General features: G+C 45.9%; 1 protein-coding gene across 1 annotated transcript; it reads right to left on the reverse strand.

The window, feature by feature from the left end:
• Nucleotides 1-13,079: 13,079 nt before the first annotated feature.
• On the reverse strand, nucleotides 13,080-16,950 carry LOC127193675 (plasma serine protease inhibitor-like). The gene is made up of 4 exons (XM_051150893.1): nucleotides 16,312-16,950; nucleotides 15,170-15,440; nucleotides 14,679-14,826; nucleotides 13,080-13,370 (listed from the first exon to the last, which is right to left on the reverse strand). The coding sequence occupies exons 1-4, from the start codon at nucleotides 16,925-16,927 to the stop codon at nucleotides 13,185-13,187; spliced, it is 1,221 nt and encodes a 406-aa protein (XP_051006850.1). The 5' UTR covers nucleotides 16,928-16,950; the 3' UTR covers nucleotides 13,080-13,184.
• Between the last annotated feature and the right edge of the window lie 3,648 nt (nucleotides 16,951-20,598).

A 20,598-nucleotide genomic window follows, 5' to 3' on the forward strand; every position in this document is an offset into this window, starting at 1 on the left:
AGCTGTGCTCTGTGCTCAGACTGGAAATGGACAGACAGGATAATTTCTGGTAACACGGATTTATAGGCCGTACCAGAACTACTTACTGACGGGAAAACTCACAACTGTCTTCTAATCAAGCCTACTGGATCTCCTGGGCATGACCTCCAATGATTAAATGGTTCAAGGTCAATTTGGAAAGGGGTGGGGGAGAAGTCAGAAGCAAAAAAAAAAAAAAAAAGTGTGCCCCACACTTGTCACCAAGGAGGGCTGCAGCTGTCCATCCTCCCAGGTCTTTAGAGAAAATCACATATGAATAAACACATGCTTAATGTTGACTGGACCCTACCAGCATCTCTGTAACTGTCCTGTCTGGCAGGAAAGGACATTCTAAATTGAGGCTTGCTTCCTCCCCCTCCCCACTTTATTGAAGTTCCCAAACCCTCACTGTTGGGCAGGAACATCATGGCCAAATTACAGTTTTCCTTTCTCCTTCACTGCTCCTTACCCTCATCCAACTCCTTTGAGAATTCTCCCTCTCCTTCTAGGCTCTGAAGAGCCTCCTTGTCCCTGAATGACACTGATGCTTCCCCGATTCTCTCGCAGACTGTCCCTCGTTAAGGTGTGGCACATCTCGCCCTCAGTGGTTTCCCACCATCTTCCCATTAAGATCCTACTCCAGGACCCTAGTGTTTACCCCTGTCGCTGTCAGTACCACACACAGGCTTACAACAGACCATACAACACCGACTTAATACAACTAGTCCCCAAAACTACTCAGTCACCCTATAACGCCCATAGGTTGCAGGTCATAGCCAACACCACACAGTCTAGAAGGACTTACCCATCCCAAAGCCTGATGGCTGTTAGTGCACATGCTCAGGACCTCAGGACGAATAATGAAGGAGTGGTAACTATCCACCCAGAGGTGCCTAACCCTTATGCTCTACTTTTTCCCATCCCTTCCTCTACTTCTCCCTTCCCTGTTTTAGAATAAGGATGCTTTCTTTACCTTTCCTTCACACCCAGATAACAGCATCTCATCTGACATGGACTGTCTGCCCCAGAGAATCCCAGTGAGTCCCCACTACCTCAACCAAGCTCTAGCCACTGACTTCCTTTCTCTCAACCTGTCCCCGGCTCCGGCTCCTTATTCCAATATGTAGATGACCTTCTACTGTGCAGCCCCTTAGAAGACTTCTGCTTTGGAGCAGTATTCAAGAACCGCTCTTCTTGCCGGGCGTGGTGGCTCATGCCTTTAATCCCAGCACTCAGGAGGCAGAAGCAAGCAGATCGCTGTGAGTTCGAGGCCAGACTGGTCTATAAAGCGAGTCCAGGACAGCCAAGGCTACACAGGGAAACCCTGTCTTGAAACCCCCCAAAAAAAGAACCCCTCTTCTCAAGCCCCCTATCAGCAGGAAATAGCCAGAGGACTATTAGAACCTATTATTTTGAGATCCAAACAGGAAGAGTATCCTTGCAGGGTAAGGGTTCTGTTTTCAGTTAAGACTGTTGAGAGTACGTTTCTGTTTGTCTGGTGCAGGCTAAGGTTTCGGTTTGTAGTTAAAGAAAAAGGTCCTGTTTGTCCTGGGTTAAGTCCTTGTAAGTTATGTAAGACCGAAACAGGAAAAAGATACCTTGCAGGTTAAGGGTCTGTTTGCACTGGGTGTCCTTGGTCACATGTGGGCGAGAGGAGCTTGGGCAGGAAATACGTCAGGATGTGAGCTTTCCCATGCTTGGACCTGATGTTGTGAGTTTTACCTCATCTCTGCCCCCAAGATAGGGTTTCTCTGTGTAACAAGCCCTGGCTGGCCTAGAACTAACTTTGTAGACCAGGCTGGGCTTGAACACAGTGATCTGGCTGCCTCTGCCTCCAAAGTGCTGGGATTAAAAGTATGTGCCACCACACCTAGCTCAGGTTTTGCCTTTTTAAGCCTCTGCAAAACTTGACTGGTGGTCATTTTCTGGGAACTGGGAGATAGACCTGGTCAAAGCCTAGCCTCCTGGCCAGTATTTAATTAAAATGTGCTTCAAATTGACTTTAAATTGTGATAGTGGTTTTACTCTGGCCTAGTGGGATTAACAGCTTCTGTTTGCACTTAAAACAGTTAAGAATAAGTTCCAGTTTGTCCTGGGTTATGTCCTTGCAAGTTTAGGTTTTTATTTGTAATGAAGAATAAGTTCCTGTGTCTTAGATCAGATGGAAACTGCTCTCACCCCATTCACACGGTGTATAGCCTTACCCTTGTTTCTTCCCTTCCATTGCGTCTTTCTAAGAATGTGTAACCACCAACTCTCTCGCCCCTGTCAGCATCTTATCTCTCCTATAAAAGGGACTTCAAGAGGCCAGCAAAGGTTGCTCTCTCAAATCCCAATTTAGAATGAGACAGGCAGCTGGCCCAGTCCCAGATGCATCCCAAAATACAGATTGCTTTAATTGGACAATCATGGATTTGGTCTTTTCTCCTCGTAATTCTCAGGTTTAACACTATCTTCAATAAAAGGTTGAGTCCATAGCAGAGACTCCAAAAACAGCAGTTCAGGAAACAATTCCCTAAACAGAAGGGCTTTGTCTGGGTCACCAGAAACCTAAAGGCAGCTTTCTATTTACCAGAAAAGCATATCTCTTAAAGTGAGATTTCTTTACCAGAAACCTCTCCATCTTAGTGTTCTATTGCTGTAAAAAGACACCACAACCAGGGCAACTCTTATGAAAGAGTATTTCATTGGCACCTGGCTTACAGTTTCAGGGGCTTAGCCATATCATCATGGTAGAAAACAAGGCAACAGGAAGGGACAGTACTGGAGAAATAGCTGAGAGCTACATCTTGCTCTTCAGGCTGGGAAAGACTGGAATCAGCATGGGCTTTTGAAACCTCAAAGCCCACCCACAGTGACACACTTCCTCCAACAAGCAATACCTATCCAAGAAGGCGACACACACACACTGAGTTTTATGATCCTTTTGAGCAGTTCTACTCCCTAATCTCCAAGCATTCAAATATAGCTTCTGTAAGAGTACATTTGGTTTCCAAAACCGAAACAATTTATTTCTACAGATTCTTGCTTCCCTTACCCTATCAACCCCCCTCCCCCAATAATGACTGGCCACAAGAGATGTGTATCTAGGCACCAAAAAAAAAAAATTTTTTTTAACTCACTACTCCTTGGTTTTCCTAGCAATGACCAAAAAAAAAAAAAAAAAAAAAAAAAAAAAAAAAAAGAACCTTTTCAATCTCCTTGTTACCTTACTTCCTGAGAAGACTTTAAGGGGCCAGCACTGCCCTAATCTCTCCTCCTAAGCCATGCAGCTGCTGAGTGTTCTGCTGCAGCGCATGGCTGGCATGGCTGGTATGGCGCCTCTGCTACCTAGGGGTGGGGCTTCCCCTCTCCCACAAGGTCACTATAGAAACCAGACATTTTGATTCACACCCTCTTTCCCTTCCCCCTCCCAAGCTGCTTCCAATAAACCTGCATTTATAGTATGGCTTCGTCACCAGTTAGCCCATTCTGGTCTCATCAATCGTCTGGTGCCATGACTGGGGGAGCAGGGAGCAGGGTTTGAGCCCCGTTCAGCCAGGCATGCCAGATTCACCGGGCCACTACCCCCTATGCCTCACATCTCTCCACCTGCTCTGACTCCATCACCGTTAAACCCAGAATTTAAGTAACCAGCCTGGTGACCCAGGGCCACGGGGGGGGGGGGGGGGGAGGGTGGCTTCTCCCAGCTTCTCCGCCTGATGCAACTTAGCGCTGTACCCCAGAGCCACAGGACAGCGAGTTCTCAGGAACAAAGCCAGGCCTTTGTTCCGAGGTAAGCTCGTGTTCCAGAGAAGTCTGTTCCTGGAATTACCTCGCCAAGCTTAAGCAACCACAGGATATAGAATTGGGATGCCACTTCTATAGTCTTGTGATTTGGCAAAGGCTGGGAGACAGGATTGCCGCTGGGTGTTGTCATTATTTTTTTTTTCCCAAACTACATCTGTCCAGGTGTTTTAAAAAGCTCATACTCTAATTTAAAAAAACAAAACAACAACAAAAAACAAAAAAAGCTCATTCTCGCCCCTCCCCCTCCCCATCGCCCCCCCTGCCCCTCCCCCACCCCCTCTCCCACATGGTCCTGCAAATTCTGCTCCATCTCCCCAACCCCGCCCTTCCAAGGAAAGCCTTGCACATTCCTGGCATTTCTGAGGACTGCCCCAAACCCCCTCACCTGAAGGAAGCCACCATTTCTTTAGATCAGCTATATTTTTATAGATGACTGTCCTCAAACCTGCAAGAGAATCTGCAGCATAAGCACATTTAAATGCTTAATAGAAAAGCTTAGTGTGACAGAGACCCCAGCTTCTAGTGGTGACCCTAAGGCCTCCAAGAAGACTCGAATGCAACCAGAGATGACTCCACCTGGACTATGATACTGGGCAAATCTGCCCCAGCTGGCCCTGCTGCAAAGGCTGTGCCCAGAACTGTGCACACCTGGAGATTTGACTGCCCCATTTTACTTAGACAAAATAAGGTCGGTCATCCTCCCAAATTCCTCTTCCACAGAAAGACCTCTCAGATATGCTGGGCCAGGGCTGACGCTGTGATGCTGCCCTAAGATCTGTGCCCAGGATGAAGCCACTGACTCCACAGGAGCTTGTGGGGAAGGCCGCCTGGATAAGGGGGGGGGGGGGTAAGCCTCTGTCATATTAATTAATACTTAGGCTGGTTGGCTTATGCTCCCTGTGGTCTTTTTTCTTTTTTGGGTCTCTAGTGGGTTTGAAGATAAGTTTAGCAACAAAGACCAAGTCTTCAGTTGCCTTTCCAGGACAGTGTAAAGTTTATGTAAGGTTTGAGGATCTAAGCCGTGTTTGAGGGTGAGAAGGGGTTTAAAGGGTGTTAAAGGTATATAAAAACTGTTCCCCAATTATGGACTGGACAGGGGCGGGGCTTCCCCTCTCCCAGAGAGTCACTATATAAACCAGACACTTTGGTTCCAGGGTCCCCCTTTTCTCCCCACCTCCCTACCCTCTCTTCTTACCTTCACACCCCACCCCCCAGTGCATGCTCCCCCTCCCCTTGCCCCTTCTGGGCCGCTTCCAATAAACCTGCATTTATATATTATAGCTTTGTCGCAAATTGGAGCATTCTGTTTATTTAATCAATAATACTAATTTTGATGTTAACACTTCTTTAATAAATCTCTTACTCAAAAGAGTCATCTATTTCAACATCCCCCCTTGGTACCCCAACCTTTGATGCTCTGTACCCTCCTATCCCCAGCAAGCTACAAAGCAGAGTTGTCCCAAGTTGAGCTGAAAGAATGAAGGGAGGATGGTCCCTGGAAACTGCAGTGCTTTAGACCAGCCCAGGCTAGCCTCCTGGACTTTGCCATCCTCACTCCTTCACCTCTACATGGGGCAGCATTGTTCTCTCTGTGCCCCGAATACCTCACTCCACTCCAGTGCTGATTCCCACAGTCCTCTGGACCCTCCTATGCTCCTGTGTCTATGACCTCTGAGCTGCCCCCATAGGTCCACACTTGTCTCCACAGTATCCCAAAGGGTGGAGTTATGGGGTCACAGGCCCATTAGAAGCTCTTGCTGGCTTCCAAGTGACCTAAAAACACCCTGATCTCTACATTCCCAGGTGCTGTGGCCCTAGCTCTCTGCAGCTGTCCCTCTCCCCAGCACTCCCTAGAGCCTGGGATCCCAATATGAACTGAGGGAAGAAATGCCCCCCCTTGTGGGGGGCTTTGTAGAAGAGTCTTTGCTATGAAGAGTCCTCTCCCACCCAAATACTAACCAGGCCTGACCCTGCATAGCTTCTGAGATCAGAGGAGATCAGCATGTTCAAGGTAGGGGGTCCCTGCGGCCTCAACTCTCTCATTAAATCTGCTGAGTTAGCAACGCTTCAGTGGAACAGGCATGGCAGAGAAGATTCTGTCTCCACTTTGACTGGATGCAATCTCTGATGAGCAAGGAAGGCACTCTTCATGTTTGGCTATGCATCACAAAGCAGGGTATCTCCTGGTTTCTTCCTCATGGAAGCAGCTCTCTTCTGACTCACCCAAGCCCATTGACAGCCCCACTACACTGAACTTCTTTGACTGTGGTTCCATGACTCCCCCTCCTTTCTGTGAGGTAATATATGGGCTCCTGGCCATCCCAGCTGCTGCTCCTTGCTCATCTCTGCTCCCTTCCAATGGAATTGGCAGGTTCAGAATCAAAGAGCTTAGGTTTGGGCTAGGGCTTGTTCAGACCGTGCGTTTCTCCCACTCCCCTCCCTCTCTCTATCCCTGTCCCTGTTTTTATGATTAATAAATAAGATATAATATAACAAGATAATAAGACAGCAGGCAGCAGATATTATTATGTTGTGGAAGAGTTTATTAAATGAGCATGTGGGGAGAAGGAGTGGAGGGAGAGGTACCCCAGAGAGAGACAGAGACAGGAAGAGTGGGAAGAAGAAGGAGGAGGAGAAGGAGAAGAAGAAGGAGAAGAGAAAGACCAAGTGGAAGATTTATCCTTTTGTATGGCCCTGGGCAGGGCCACGCCTCTGTGGCAGTCAAGCGGTAACATCACCGGTAGGCAGACTGAAGCAGAGCTCTAGCGTTCCTACCTTTTCCTATAACTAAAAAATGAGGAACACTGGATTGCTTTATATACGGTAAGTTAAAGTATATAAATGCAGGTTCATGGGCAGCAGCTTTTGGCTGTCATGTAAAAACATAAACACAGTGCAAAAACACAGTCCATAAAAAAAAAGAACAGTTTTTGTAGATCAATAATTCACATTTAGAATTTTAGGCTAAACAAGTTTTAAGGCTCTGATTTACATTTTAATGTTGTAAACAAATTCATGTTAATACAGTAGACTATTATAAAATAATTTAAAAACTGTAGCAAACACATTAGCCAGGAATGGTTGAATCCAGGTTAGCTGGTGACAGGAGGAACAGCATTTATTTGCTTGTCTACAAATTAGCAAAAGTGTTAGTTAGAAACAAAACATTTTGGATCAGGGTAAAAACATAGCCAATAAGCAATCATATAACCAATAAGCAATCGTATGGTTTTTGTTTTGTTTTGTTGTTGTTGTTTTGTTTTGTTTTGTTTGTTTTGGGGGGTTGGGGGGTTTTTGTTTGTTTGTTTTGAGAGCAGACAAGAAATCAGAGACAATTTTTGTTTTTAAGAGTTGGAAAATATGAATTTAGAGAAAAAGGCGGTTTTTTGTTTTGTTTTTTTAGCTGAGAGCCAGGTGTATTTGACTCTTTTAGACCACAATTAACCAAGTGAGCAAAGCTGAGAGTCCCTGGTCACCAGTTGGAGGTTATCTCCACCCCTGGCCTTCCCTGGCCCACCTCTGGGCAGGCGGGGCTCAGGGAGTGCCGCTCTTGCTCCTGTACCTCAGGCTGGCCTGCGGTGGGAAAGGGGAAGGGGCCAGGACAGTGAAGGGAAGCAGTCTTGTAGCTGGCTGTAAAGATGGCAGCTGGCCACAGGGTTGACCGAAATGCTATACCTCCTCTACCCCCAACCAACAGGGCTGTAAGGGCGGCGGGTAGATTTAAAATGCTAGCAGGCTGCCATGATGTCCAGCTGTTGTAGCTGCCAGCACAGGGACACTGTTGAACAGCAGCCTGCGCAGCGGCTCTGTCGCCAGGGAAGCACGGCTGCGCCGGTGGTCGCGGTCTCTCTGCCAACCCTGTTCCATGCCGTTCTGTCCAAAGTTCCATCCTGTCTGGGCTTTGTGTAGCCCGCTCAGCAGGAATAATCCAAACCAGGAACATTAGCCAAGGCATGCCCAGGGGTGGGGGTGCCATGCAGTAGAGCAGAGAGAAAGCTAAGCAGCAGAAATTGTCTCAGCTTAGAATCACTCGGTCTGAAGACAGGACGGTGATGGGTTAAGACCAGAATGAATGGAGATTTAGAATGAAATTTGGAAAAATGGAGTTTGGGATAAAGGATTCAAGACTTAAGATACTCATGGAAGAGCCTTTTTAGTACATGGCCACCAATTTTATGATTAATAAATAAGACATAATGTAATAAGATAACAAAGTACCAGACAGTAGATATTATGCTATAGAGGAGTTTATTAAATGAGCGTTGGGGGAGAAGGAAAGAAGAGAGGGGTACCCCAGAGAGACAGAGACAGGAAAAATGAGAAGGAGGAGGAGGAGGAGGAGGAGGAGGAGGAGGAGGAGGAGGAGGAGGAGGAGGAGGAGAAGGAGAAGAAGATTGAGAAGAAGAAGAAGAAGAAGAAGAAGAAGAAGAAGAAGAAGAAGAAGAAGAAGAAGAAGAAGAAGAAGAGAGACCCTGTGGAAGGTTTGTCCTTTTGTATGCCCCTGGGCAGGGCCACGCCCCCATGGCAGGTAAGCAATGACATCACAGGTAGCAGAACTGTAACACCTGTTCCCTCCCCCCCCCCACCCCAATTCTCATGGCTTACTTTGCAATTCCCACTGCTGACCTAGAAAGTCTGCTTGTGAGTCTTAAATCCTTTCTTCCACAAAGGAAGTTTACCAGGCATGCGGCAACCAGGATCTGCAGGCAACACATCTGATATACTGGATACACAGTAATTAAATCCAAGGACTCCTTTCCCTCCTGTCTAGAGAACCACATTCTGGCTGCAGGGCTGCTCACCAGCCCTCTGGTATCTCCCCCATTCTCTCTGAAACTTGTAAGAGGTTGTTTTGTCCCTGGGCCTGAACATTCTTCAGAGACCCCCACCACTATGTGTATGGCATAAATAACTCTCCTAATTTCTTTTTTTTTTTCTATTTTTTTTGTTGTTGTTTGTTTGTTTTTATTTTATTAATTTATTCATATTACATCTCAATGGTTATCCCATCCCTTGTATCCTCCCATTCCTCTTTCCCTCCCATTTCCCCTTACTCCCCTAACCTATGACTGTGACTGAGGGGGACTTCCTCCCCCTGTATATGCAGAAGAACATTATGATAGGCAGATTTGGGCCCAGGGGTCCCGCTCAAACTATGGCACCAGCCAAGGACAATACAGGCGGTAAACTTCAAACCCCTACCCAGATCTAGCCAATGGACAGGACATTCTCCACAGTTGAGTGGAGAGTGGGGTCTGATCTCCTAATTTCTTAAGCCAAAGGGCAAGCAGCCTCAGTTTCTAACCTGAGATGTCACAAAAGGGACCTCAAAAGTCATGGGTCAAGTTAGAATGTACCCTGTGTCTGAACTCTCTAGCTCACTCAGCGTCCTGCATGCGGTCAGATCACTGGCATGCAGGGACAGCACAGCACCGATGTGTGGTGAGGCCTGATTACCTGCAGGACAGGAGATGTTCATGTGCACTGCAGCACAGAAGATTCACTTGGGCTTTGGTGTGTGGCATGCCAGGTGAACAGTTACAAAGCTGCCTAGGCACATTTCCACAGTGAGGAGACATATTAAAGTGACCAATGGAGCAATTTCAGGAAGCAAAGTCTCTCTGGGACTGAGCGCTCTGCTGTCTATGAGATCACCGTGGGCACTGGGAGGGAAGACAGCACTGCAGGGATGGTTGGGTTGTGGTGACCCTTGGATCTGAGTGGTGGGGTGGCAGTTGAGCTGACTGCATAGCTCTGCCTGTTAGGTACAGTGAGCACCACATGTCCATCTAGAGCTCAGGGAAGAACCTTAGGGCCTTTACCGTTAACACCCTATTCCTAGGCGTGAGCCAGGAAGATGAGCTTTTTTATTCACTTCCTTGATTCATTTATTTATATTTGTGCAAATGCAGGTTGTGATTGGAGAGTATACATATGCAGGTGTGTGTGCGTGCACATATTGGTGTCATGGCTGTCCCAGGAGGCTAAGAATGAGTGTCTTGGGGGAGCAGCTGCTATGTGTGCAGAAGCCCTGCACAACAACGCTTGCCCAGTGAGTAGAGACTAATGGAACCTTAGAGATGAAAGGCGAGTACCCTCTCCCCTGCCAATAGCAAGTCGATGTCTCTGCTGATGTGCAGTCTATGAATGAAGGACAGGAAGAGGTTCAGGAGCATTGTCACACTGCAATGTCAGATATAAGAGACATCAGAAAAAAAATCTGGTCCTGTGTCCAAGGCCCTTGTTCCCAAGTGGCCAGAACAGCCACTTCCTTTTCCCTGTTTTTCTTCATGCTCCCCACACAGGTCCCAGCTAGCCTCTGTACTTTCTCTTTCACCAGACCGTGTCTATTTCTGCTCACATCCACCTGGTCCCTCTGTCTGGAAGTCCCCTATCTGTTCCAAATTTCTATCTACTAAGGCATTACTTCTTCGTCAAAGCCGGTTCCATGCTGCCCTTTGGCAAAAACCTTCTGTTCGTCTCTCTGCAATACTTTTCTGAACATCCCAGGATCCTGTGGCCACTGAGTTCAATACCATCTAGGAAGTTCTCAGACAACACTGACGTGTGATGTGCAATAGAGACCCCACATGCTGCTCCCCCTGACACTAGAACCGTGCACAGGGGTGGCTTTGTCTCTGTTTGCTGAGTGAGCTTTCAGAAGCACTGAACCTTGGTCTCACACATGACCTTTAGACAGGACTCCTCTCTGATATCTGACAGACTGGGCAAACAGGGAGAGACACAACTTGCCAAGGAATACTAGACATTATGCAAGGGGGAAGGCATGAGGGGCTGGATGACCCATAAGAAGATCTGATCTTATTCAGCACAGACACAGATAAGATGTGTGGATCTGGCCACAGCCGTGTGCCCTGCTGCAGCAAGGCAGCACACATATGCCAGGCTTCAGAGTCTGGGCCATCTCTGTCACTGGTTACTTCTTAGTGTGGAGCAGAGACAGCAACAGACCTCGGTAATGAGAAATAAATATTATTTCAATTGAAAAGTGCCCAATGCAGACAGGCATGTGCAAGATCTTAGTTCTGTTGTGGGCAGTCAAAACTCAAGGCTTCTTAAGGAGCTTGAATGATGGCTCAGTGATTAAAACACACTTACTGCTCTTCCAGTGAACGCAAGAAGCACAGCGGTGGCTCTCCCCTTCCTGAAATCCAACTCCCAGGAATCAGATGCCCTTTTCTGGCTTCTTCAGGCATCTATACACACACACACACACACACACACACACACACACACACACACACACACACACACACACACACACACATAACAATTTTTTAGTAAGGATTTGACCTTGTGTGATAGCTTACCTTGGTTGTCAAATTGACTACGTCGGGAACCAACAAAAACCCCAGCTGCTGAGTACTTCTGTGTGTGGTGACTTTTCTTGGTGATTGTCTGAAGCAAGAAGACCCATCCTAAATCTAAGCCACACCTTCCGGTAACAGCCAGGTAAAAGGATAAGGAGAAAGGAAACTGCTGTTTGCATGCTTTCCCATGCCCAAGCTGGTAAGTGTATCTGCCCCATAGCTATGGCATTTCTTCTCACCCATATCAGAACCAGCTACTTAAGGATTCCAGTGTAGACTGATGGACGGCTGCTCCTCTGGACTCCTGCAGCCTCCACTGCGAGACTGGGACTGCAGAGACACCCAAGCCTCATGGATTAAAGATCTACCAGATTCCCAGCCTCTTCAATGTGAGACAGTCACTGCTGGACTACCAGGACTGCATCTGTAAATCTCCAATAAATCATCACCCCCTCTTGTTCCTTTAGAGAACCCTGATTAACACACACCTAGATATTTCCAGTGGAACACCCCTCTTCAATATGGTCCAGGAATCAGAGCACGGGGCACAGCTTCATGGAAACCATGGTAATGATATGAGGGGAGGGGGCAGATGCTCAGATCTGTCATCAGCTAATGAGGAGGGCACAGTTTGGTGGAGGAATTGCTCTTTAATGTGCCAAATTCCCTCTTTGACAGAGCACAAGAGGGAACTTATGTGAGTCCATCCAGGCTGCGGACACACACACACACCCGTACTCTGTCTTCATTCTACCTACTCAATAGAATTGAAAGCTGAGGGTAGCTGTGCGGTCATACTAGTCAGCTGTTTAGTTTACGTGTAAAAAGCTCCCTGTGTGTTTGAACACTTGGTCCCCAGCTGGTGGTGCTGTTTTGGTCGTTGTGGGAACCTTTGGGATCTGGAAGTGAGATGAAGGAAGTAGATATTTGGCATATGTCCCTTTGCTTTATAGCCCAGCCTTGCTTTCTGTCCGGTCTCTGTTTCCTGATATGCTCAGAAGTGAGCAGGCAGCCTCCCCTGCCACTATGCCTTCCTCACTGTGACAAACTATACCCTCAAGCCATGAGCCAAAAGGCGCTGACATATCACAGTGGTGAGGAGATGACCAACATACTATTGAGCTTAGTTTGAACACACACGCAATCTATGTGACTGTGTAACCCTCTTAAACCTCAGAAAGCCTTCCTTTCCCTGTCAGGCAAGCAGGAGTGATGGTGGCATCTTGCCTCATGAGGTAGTACGTTGGGGGATGTGCCTAGCACCAACTTTGCAACATAGTGACGGTCGCTATCCCCAGGGCTGTCTCCACAAGGACATTGAGTCCAAGTCTTTGCAAAATGCTTTATTGTCATTGCCAAGGTGGAAATCAGCAAGTCTGCAATCCAGGTTCTACAGACCTCTGCCATTCCACCATAGCCAGCCAGGCTCGTGAGTTGATACCTTTGTTGCTGGTAAGACACTTCTACGCTGATGCTCAAGTATGCTACTGAACTGAGTTCTTATGTCAACCACGGCTGGCGTAGAGCAGATAACCCACATAACAATTGCACAGCACAGTGGATGGACTTCTTGGTCTTCGCCTTCATCGCGCTTCATCTATAGAGAAGCAAAGGTCTGGAGCGGAGCACTGCCATTCCCATGTTACATAGCTACAAGTGCCATTTCAGAACCTCCATCCAACCACAATGAGCTGGTAGTTGCTGCTGAAAGGCAGGAGACCAGGTTTAAGGATGACCCTCCCACTGGCCTTTATCTTATAGAGCTATGTAGTGCTAGACTGAGCACAAATGGCCCGCAGTCTGCGCATGACTATGACACAGATATGGTAGTTGGACCTTGGAGAAACCAACGGGTCTCTTTAGGATCAGTGTTAGCAGCTGTTGAAAGATGAGAGCATCTCTTGCAACTGTGATCAAAGAAGCAGTCATCAACATATGTCAGTCAATCCATGTTATGCAAATTGCTAGCTACGGAGAGTTGGATGAGCTGTAATATATGCCTGGCTCGCCCTGGGTAGACCTGTGGGTTACAGAAGGAGTCCCACCTCAGGGTTTGGCCACTTTGCCAACAAAAATGATATTCTTATTTTGAACAATGACTATCAAAAAGGGTTTGTTGAATCTTAACTTCAAAGAGCTTGGGCGAGCAGATCTGAACGTGAAGGCTGTTCCTGTGGCAGCAGCTGCTCTGGTTCCTGACTCATCTACTTCCACCACGGATTTGTGCATCATCTGCAGGCAGAAAGCAGGGCTGGGTTGTACTGATGCATCATGATAAAAATATTACTTATATTCTAAGGAACCGGAACTTTTGTTCAACCTTGCAGCCAGAGTTAATCACACACGAGAGGTCTACTGTGTACTCAGCCTGTTTCTTAAACCTGTTTTTAAGAAAGCAATGAAATAATCATTCTTACTTGCCTTGGGTTTCCCGTGCAATCTTAAATTATGAACTCTTCCATGTCCCTGATCTAGAACAATGCATGTATATCATTTACTGAAACAGCAAATGTAAAAGTTGACAATAATCATCTAAAATGAAATCTACTGTGGATACCAGTTTATAAATGATCATGTTTGCAGAACTGTTTGATGTCTGGGTAGTTGGAGTCAGTGACTTAATCCCTTTTAAAACACTGTCAAAGATTTCTGTAAAGTGTTCCATTTCTTTTCCACGTGATATTTTTTGTGCTGTTGAATAAATACAGAGCAAAACTTCTTGTCAGGGACACACACGCACATGCACAGGCATATGCACACACACACACTCACAGACAGATTCACAGACTAGCATTTAGAAAGTCACATATTCCTCTAAGGCTGGTGGCAAATATGGGTTCCCACTGTAAGAAGAACAAGGCACAAAAGGATGTATTTGAATCTCAGGGGGAAGGAAATAATATTGAGATAGTATGGAGTGAGATGGGATGAAACAGAATGTAATAGGGTGAGGTACGATTGAACAGGATCAAAGTAATAAGATGAGCTAGAACTAGATAGAACCTAATTAAATGGAACATGAGAGGGTGGGATGGTGTGGGATGGAACAGGATGGGGTGGGATGTAGTGGGATGAGGTAGAATGGGATGGGTTAGTAAGGAATAAATAGGATAGCATGGGATAAAATATGATAGGTTACTCTGAAATGGCATAGGATGGGATGGGATGGGATGGGATGGGATGGGATGGGATGGAATGGATAAGATGAAACAGGATGGAATTGGATGTGTTGAAATATAATGGGCCAGGATGAGACATCATGGGTGGGATGAATAGGATGGATTGTGATTTGTTGGAATGTGTGGAATAGGGTGTCATAGAATGAGTTGAGATGGAGTGGAATAGAATAGGGCAAAATAGAAACTACCAAGTTGTAAAAGGACTTAAGAGAATGAGATGGGATACAATGGGTGGGATGGGATAGAATGAGATGGGATGCTGTGCTATGTAATATGATGAGATGGGATAGAATGGGGTAGAATGGGGCCAGGATAAGATGGTAATTTCTGATACCAGGTGCTAAGGAACTTCTAGACTCACCTCAGACAACTTGATATTGGTGTGGTCAGTAATGCCAGACAAGTCAGCATGGGTGGTGAAGACGTCCCTGATACCCAGCTTGGGGAGGATTTTCTCCAGTTGATAAGTACCCTCCATGGAGAACTTGGGAAGGTAAAGATCTAAGCGTCTGGAGAAAGCAAGGACCATTCTTAGACAGCACAAGCTTGCTGAGAAGTCCATAGCACCTGCTCTCTGTGTCCTTAAAGACTTTCTGGAACCTTCATCTCTGATGGCATGTCCCTTGCTTTGTACTTATACTTGGGTTGCCCAGAATTATGTCACCCTAGAACCCCAGCTTTCCAGGTCTTCTCCCTCAAGTTGGGCCAGGTTCTGGACTAAAGATTTCGTGGGAAGCCTAAGGTTTAGAGAGAGCTCACTCCCTGAGGAGACAACCCCACAAGCATTGTGTGGTCCTAGATCATGGTCTCCCTAGGGTAGTGGATGTGTCCCCAGAATAGGCTAGAGAGTACCTCTTTGTGGATATTTTAAGCCAGTTCCTCAGCACTCCCTCATTCAGACCACTCTCCATCTGCTTCATCTTGCCCTCACTGGGGAGAATGAACAGAGCAATGGTGCTGTCCTGGTAAGGGATGCCCACAACCGCACAGGAAAGATTTCGGTCCATGATGTAGTAATACTCATCTTCACGGTTCATCATGGGTACCTGAATGGTCCTCTTGGGGGTCACGTGGAAATCTTCCTGGCGGGTATTTTTGTCACTGAAAGCAACCTGCCACTTCGCTAAAGATGAACATGGGGTAGGAATGAAAGAGCACTGGGTTAAAATGAGAGACCCTTGTTGTGACTGAAGAGTGGAGATCATCCAAAGAGCATCTCTACAAAGCAACCTCAGCAACAGGAGCAACCACACCCCTTGGCCTCAGAGGCCAAACCCCACAAAACTCTGGGCAGCCTGAACCATTTCTGTTCCTGTCTTCCTGTGTTCCCAAACTCTTGCTGTGGTGGCTCTAATGAGAATGGCCCCCTTAGGCTCATCTGTTTAAGTGCTTGGCCCCTGATTGGTGGAACTGTTTTGGGAAGGATTAGGAGATGTGGCCTTATGGGAAGAAGCTTGGCATTAAGGGTAGGCTTTGAGGTTTCAAAAGCCCACACAGGCTCAGTCTCTCTCTTTCTGCTGAGTGCTTGTAGATCAGATGTAAGCTTTCACCTACTTCTCCAGCTTCAAGTCCTCTCCATGACACCATGCTCCTTACCACTGTGGTCATAGACTCACACTTGGAAGCTATATGCAAGGCCCAGTTAAGTGCTTTATTTTTATCAGTCTGGCCTGGTCATCATGCTTTGACATAGCAATAAACACTTGCTTTCAGAGGTCGTTGACTCTTCCTGTTCCCTGTCCTTTTAGCCCTGGCCTATATTCTTGTTTCTAGTGGGTGTGATGCTAGTGTTGTTTTGTCATGAAGGCTAATACAAGGACCAGATCCTGACTGGTGAATTGCTGACAGTCTTATAAGGATGCTCTGTCTTACATGTGGCTGCTTTCCTGCCACCCAGCTGGAACCAAGTGAGTTATTCTTTTGTGAGGAAGGGAATGCTATCCTGTGATAAAAACAGAGAAGAGAGAACATTCAAATGTGAGCCTCAGGCTTACCTTTAAAGAAGATGTAATTTACCATCACCATGACATGGGTGCTGTCAAGTTCCCTGATCAGGTCTACGATCTTGCCCTTGGTCTTCTCGGCCACATAGTCATTGATCTGCTTCTTAGCACTTTCGGGGTTCCCAAAGTTGGTAGAGAATGCATCTGACATGTATAGCATCTTCATGGCACTCAGGAAGCTGTCTCGAATATGTATTGCTGGGTCTGTAAAAAGGGCACTTCCCAGGCTCAGCTGGAGGCCATCACTAGGCTGGCTGAACCTCTGCAGCAGCTGTTGGAAGCCCTTGTGGATCTTGTCCTCTTGGCCTTGCTGGAGGCTGAGGCCCAGGCCCTCCAGGATCTGTGTCTTAGCGTGGCTGCCAGCTCCCAGGGAGAGCATGCCCAAGCTCATAGACACGCTCATGGGGGAGAAAACAACATTCTGACCAGGAGCTTCCAAAACCAAGGCCCTGTAGAGGCTGAAGGTAAAGTCCTTCCTTCTGGGAGTCCCCACAGTACCCCTAGAAGACTTCTTAGCTTTCTTTGCCTTGGGGTGGGAGTGGCGGTGGGGGGCCACCCCAAGGCTGAAGAACAGCAGCAGGTAGAGAAGTGGAAAGAGCCTCATCATTGCCCCAGCTCTGAATGGAAGAATAGAAGAGGGAACGGTCATAGATCAAAGTGATCTCCTCAGAGGATGTCCCCACTCACCCTCCAAGAGGATAAGGAGCCCAGGGCCCCAGAGCCACAAAGAGAAGTGGTGGTCCTCAGTGCTCTGGGGGAGGTGAGATGAAGTAGGGAATGGCGCAAGACAGACTTGCAGACCAACATTCAAGAGGGTTATAAAAAAAATCATCAAACATTTTTCTCATAATGTCTTAGTAAGTTTGGAATTTTGTATTGAGCTTCATTCATAGGGGACCTTGCCTGAAGCTTGGACAGAGTTGCCTAGGGTTTGTGTCCAACCCACCCACCTCCTTAAGCCCACCTCATCCCATCACAACAGGCGTACTCACTTCATTTCCGGTGGTTGAGTGTCAAGGTGGTAGTCTCCCTGGCTTAGCAGAAGACAGAGAGCAGCCTACAAATGCCACTGATCACAGGGACTCTGTCCTGCCCCACCCCACCTCTGCCCTTTTGGGAGCTGGGCTGGTTTAAGGAGTTCTCAGAGGAGGCCCTGATAACAGGACAAAGGAACATCGGTTTGTTTCTTTTTCGGGTGTGATTTGGCATTGACAGTCTGAGCCTGCAGCTGCAGCCTCTGATAAATTATGGTTTCTGTTCCTGGGACTTGGCTTTTTTCCCCCATGGGGAGTGGAATTTTCAGTGCTGAGGCCACTGTGTGCTCAGTCTGTGATGTTCTTGAGACATCCTGCTCTCCTTGTGCAATGCTGTCTGATTAGCTCTCCTCTGACTGAGTCCCATTGTGTGATAATTTCTGCTGACTCTGTCTCATTTTGTCCCTGAAAATACTATGTAAGATACTGTACTTTTTAAGAAGCTTGTTTGGTATAGGGCATGGTTTGTGCATTCAAGGCCTCTTGATCCCAAACTTTATCTTCCTCATCTTCTATTCTTTTTATCTTCTAATCTCCTGGTCCTCTCTCTCAAGATCTTCTTACTAAAGAATGATGAGCTGGTCCAGACCAGGTAGTGCCTGAACAAGGACATCTGAATAAGAGAGAGAAAGTATGGCCATAATACAAAGATACATTTTTTTTTAAAGGCTCCTCCAGAGAGACCTCTTGAAGGAAGAGGTGGAAACATCAGGAGTAAACGACGGCATAGCAAAATCGTTTTTAACATAACGTTTTTATTGATTATTTGGGAATTTCACATAACGTACCCTAATCACCCTTACATCCCAGTCCTCCATGGCTCACACACTCATAATTGGCTCCTCCTGAATGGTAAAAGAACAAGTCCAAATTGTGTTGTCCATATATTCACTGGAGCATGGCCAAAGCCCTGGTGTCCAGTCCCTTAAAGATAAGTGGGTCCATCGCCACCCCAAGCTTATGAGTAGCCATCTATTGTGAAGAGCTCTACCCTAGCATCATTATCACAATTTTTATGAGTTCTCTTCAATGGCTTCCATGCTACTCTACGTGTGTGTGTGTGTGTGTGTGTGTGTGTGTGTGTGTGTGTGTGTGTGTACATGCAGTGAGGTGGGCGGGCTGTCATAGAAGACTTCCATATCCTTCTTTCTCAACTGTGAGTCTATGGTCATGGACATCACTGCAGAAGAAGCTTCCTTGTTCTTTACAGTCAACAAGAGTGTGGATCATGGACTTCCATGTGGTATCTGGTGACAATACTGGCCATGGACATCAATGTGGCATCAAACAGCAGCACTGACCTCAGCCATCTTTATGTCCTTCACTGGTAACACAGACTACAGACATCAACATGGCCACTGGGGGCAGCAGGACCATGGACTGAGACATGGCCTCCAGTGGCATCACAGACCACGGAGGTCAACATGGCCTCAGGTGACAACAGAGGCTACTCACATCTGCATGGGCCCCAGTGACATCACAGTCCATGGACATCTTCCCACCTCTCCATTGCAAATCCCTTGGCTGTAGTGGCACTGGAAATGGCAGCATGCCACTCAGTGACATTTCCCACAAAGCTCTCCTCGGAAATACTTATTGCCATGAGTCACTCAACTAGCTCCAGGCCTCTGGTCTCTGAAGCATCACAAATATCCAACCACTGATTAGATCTTTCAATTATTACAGTGCTTCTGGTTTTTACCTTTGGTGGTGAAGACATGCTCCAAGACCTGGTTCTGCAGCACCAGCTCCTCCTCCAGTGTAGGAGCTTGTAGCTGCAGTAGGTGTTGGGGTTGACCAGCTCGAATAGCTCTATCTAAGCCTTTGGCTGCCAGGTCAGCAGGATATTCCAGAGAAGTTCTTTTTTTTTTCTTTTAATATTTTTTATTTTTTACATATACACTTATATTATTACACATATATAAAATAAACTACATACATCAAGAAGAACAATGAAACAATCAGGAATTATATTAGTTCATAGAGTTTTGGCTATTTGTATTTGGAAACCTTGAAGAAAACATCTTTCCTATCTTGGAGTCTAAAATTCTGAATGTAAATCAATATCTATCATATCTCATCTCTATCAATTTAAATCTCTATCTAGACCTAAAAATAGTCTATATTTTATTCTAAAAATATTCTATTGAGAAATTGCTTACCCTGTCTTGGCAGAGTTTAGCCGTTGACTCTGTCTGCATCCAAGATTGCCCATTTTTAGGCAGAATTCTGTCTGTAGCCAAAATGAGGACATTTTGCCCAGTGGCTTGTTTGCTATATTAAATCCATCTCCATAAAGAGGTTCTTTGATGTTCATCATTTTCTTTGAGGTGAGCTTAGTGTTGCCAGGAGTTAACTTGTCTTACTGTCAAAGAATCCTTAAAACAATAAAAATATTTTAAATGCCATATTCCATAGGTCTCTGAGGTTTTTTGAAGACCTTATCTAACTACTTTACCTTATCTTTCTATAGAATCATATCTATCTGTTACGCCCAAGAAGTATGTTCTTATGTAACTGATATGACCATGATTTCATCAACTAATGGTTAACGTGTATAACTTACTTATCCTAAACAGCCTGCAATAGCACTTTCTAAGTATTAGAGGTAAATCTTGTATTCTACTTGAGTTTTATGGGTACAATAACTCATATTAGGGTAGAAATATATATATACTGTGTTTAAAGAAAAATCTTAAGTTTGAATTCTATACCAATGTATCAAAATTAAACTTATTTTACATCTATATACAAAATTCTGTACCAGTGAATTGAAAATAATCTTGTGAGTAACAATTAAGGCCTTAAGTTGAGGAGTAGACTCAATAATCTATTTTTGTCATATCATACCTATATATTTCTATATCCCACTTCTTTCTTTTCAACCCCCTATCTTCAAACCTAAGAAAGATAGATAAAGGAAAGGAGAGACATCCCTGAGTCCAACCTTGTTTTCTCTTTGAATAAGACCAATACTAACTTATAACCAACTCCCAATGAAAATAAACATCTATTGCCCAAGAAAACAACTAAAAATCTACCCAACCCCCCTTAAGGGAAATGAGGTGTTGTTGATTTTCTCAAAAAACCAGCTCTTGGTTTCATTGATTCTTTGAATTGTTTTCTTTGTTTCTAATGTATTGATTTCAGCCCTGAGTTTGATTATGTCTACTCCTCTTGGGTATGCCTGCTTTTTTCCCATAGGGTTTTCAGGTGTTCCACAAGTTGTTTGTATGGATGTCTC

The sequence above is a fragment of the Acomys russatus genome, chromosome 1 (genome assembly GCF_903995435.1).
Source record: "Acomys russatus chromosome 1, mAcoRus1.1, whole genome shotgun sequence".
Taxonomy (NCBI): Eukaryota; Metazoa; Chordata; class Mammalia; order Rodentia; family Muridae; genus Acomys; species Acomys russatus.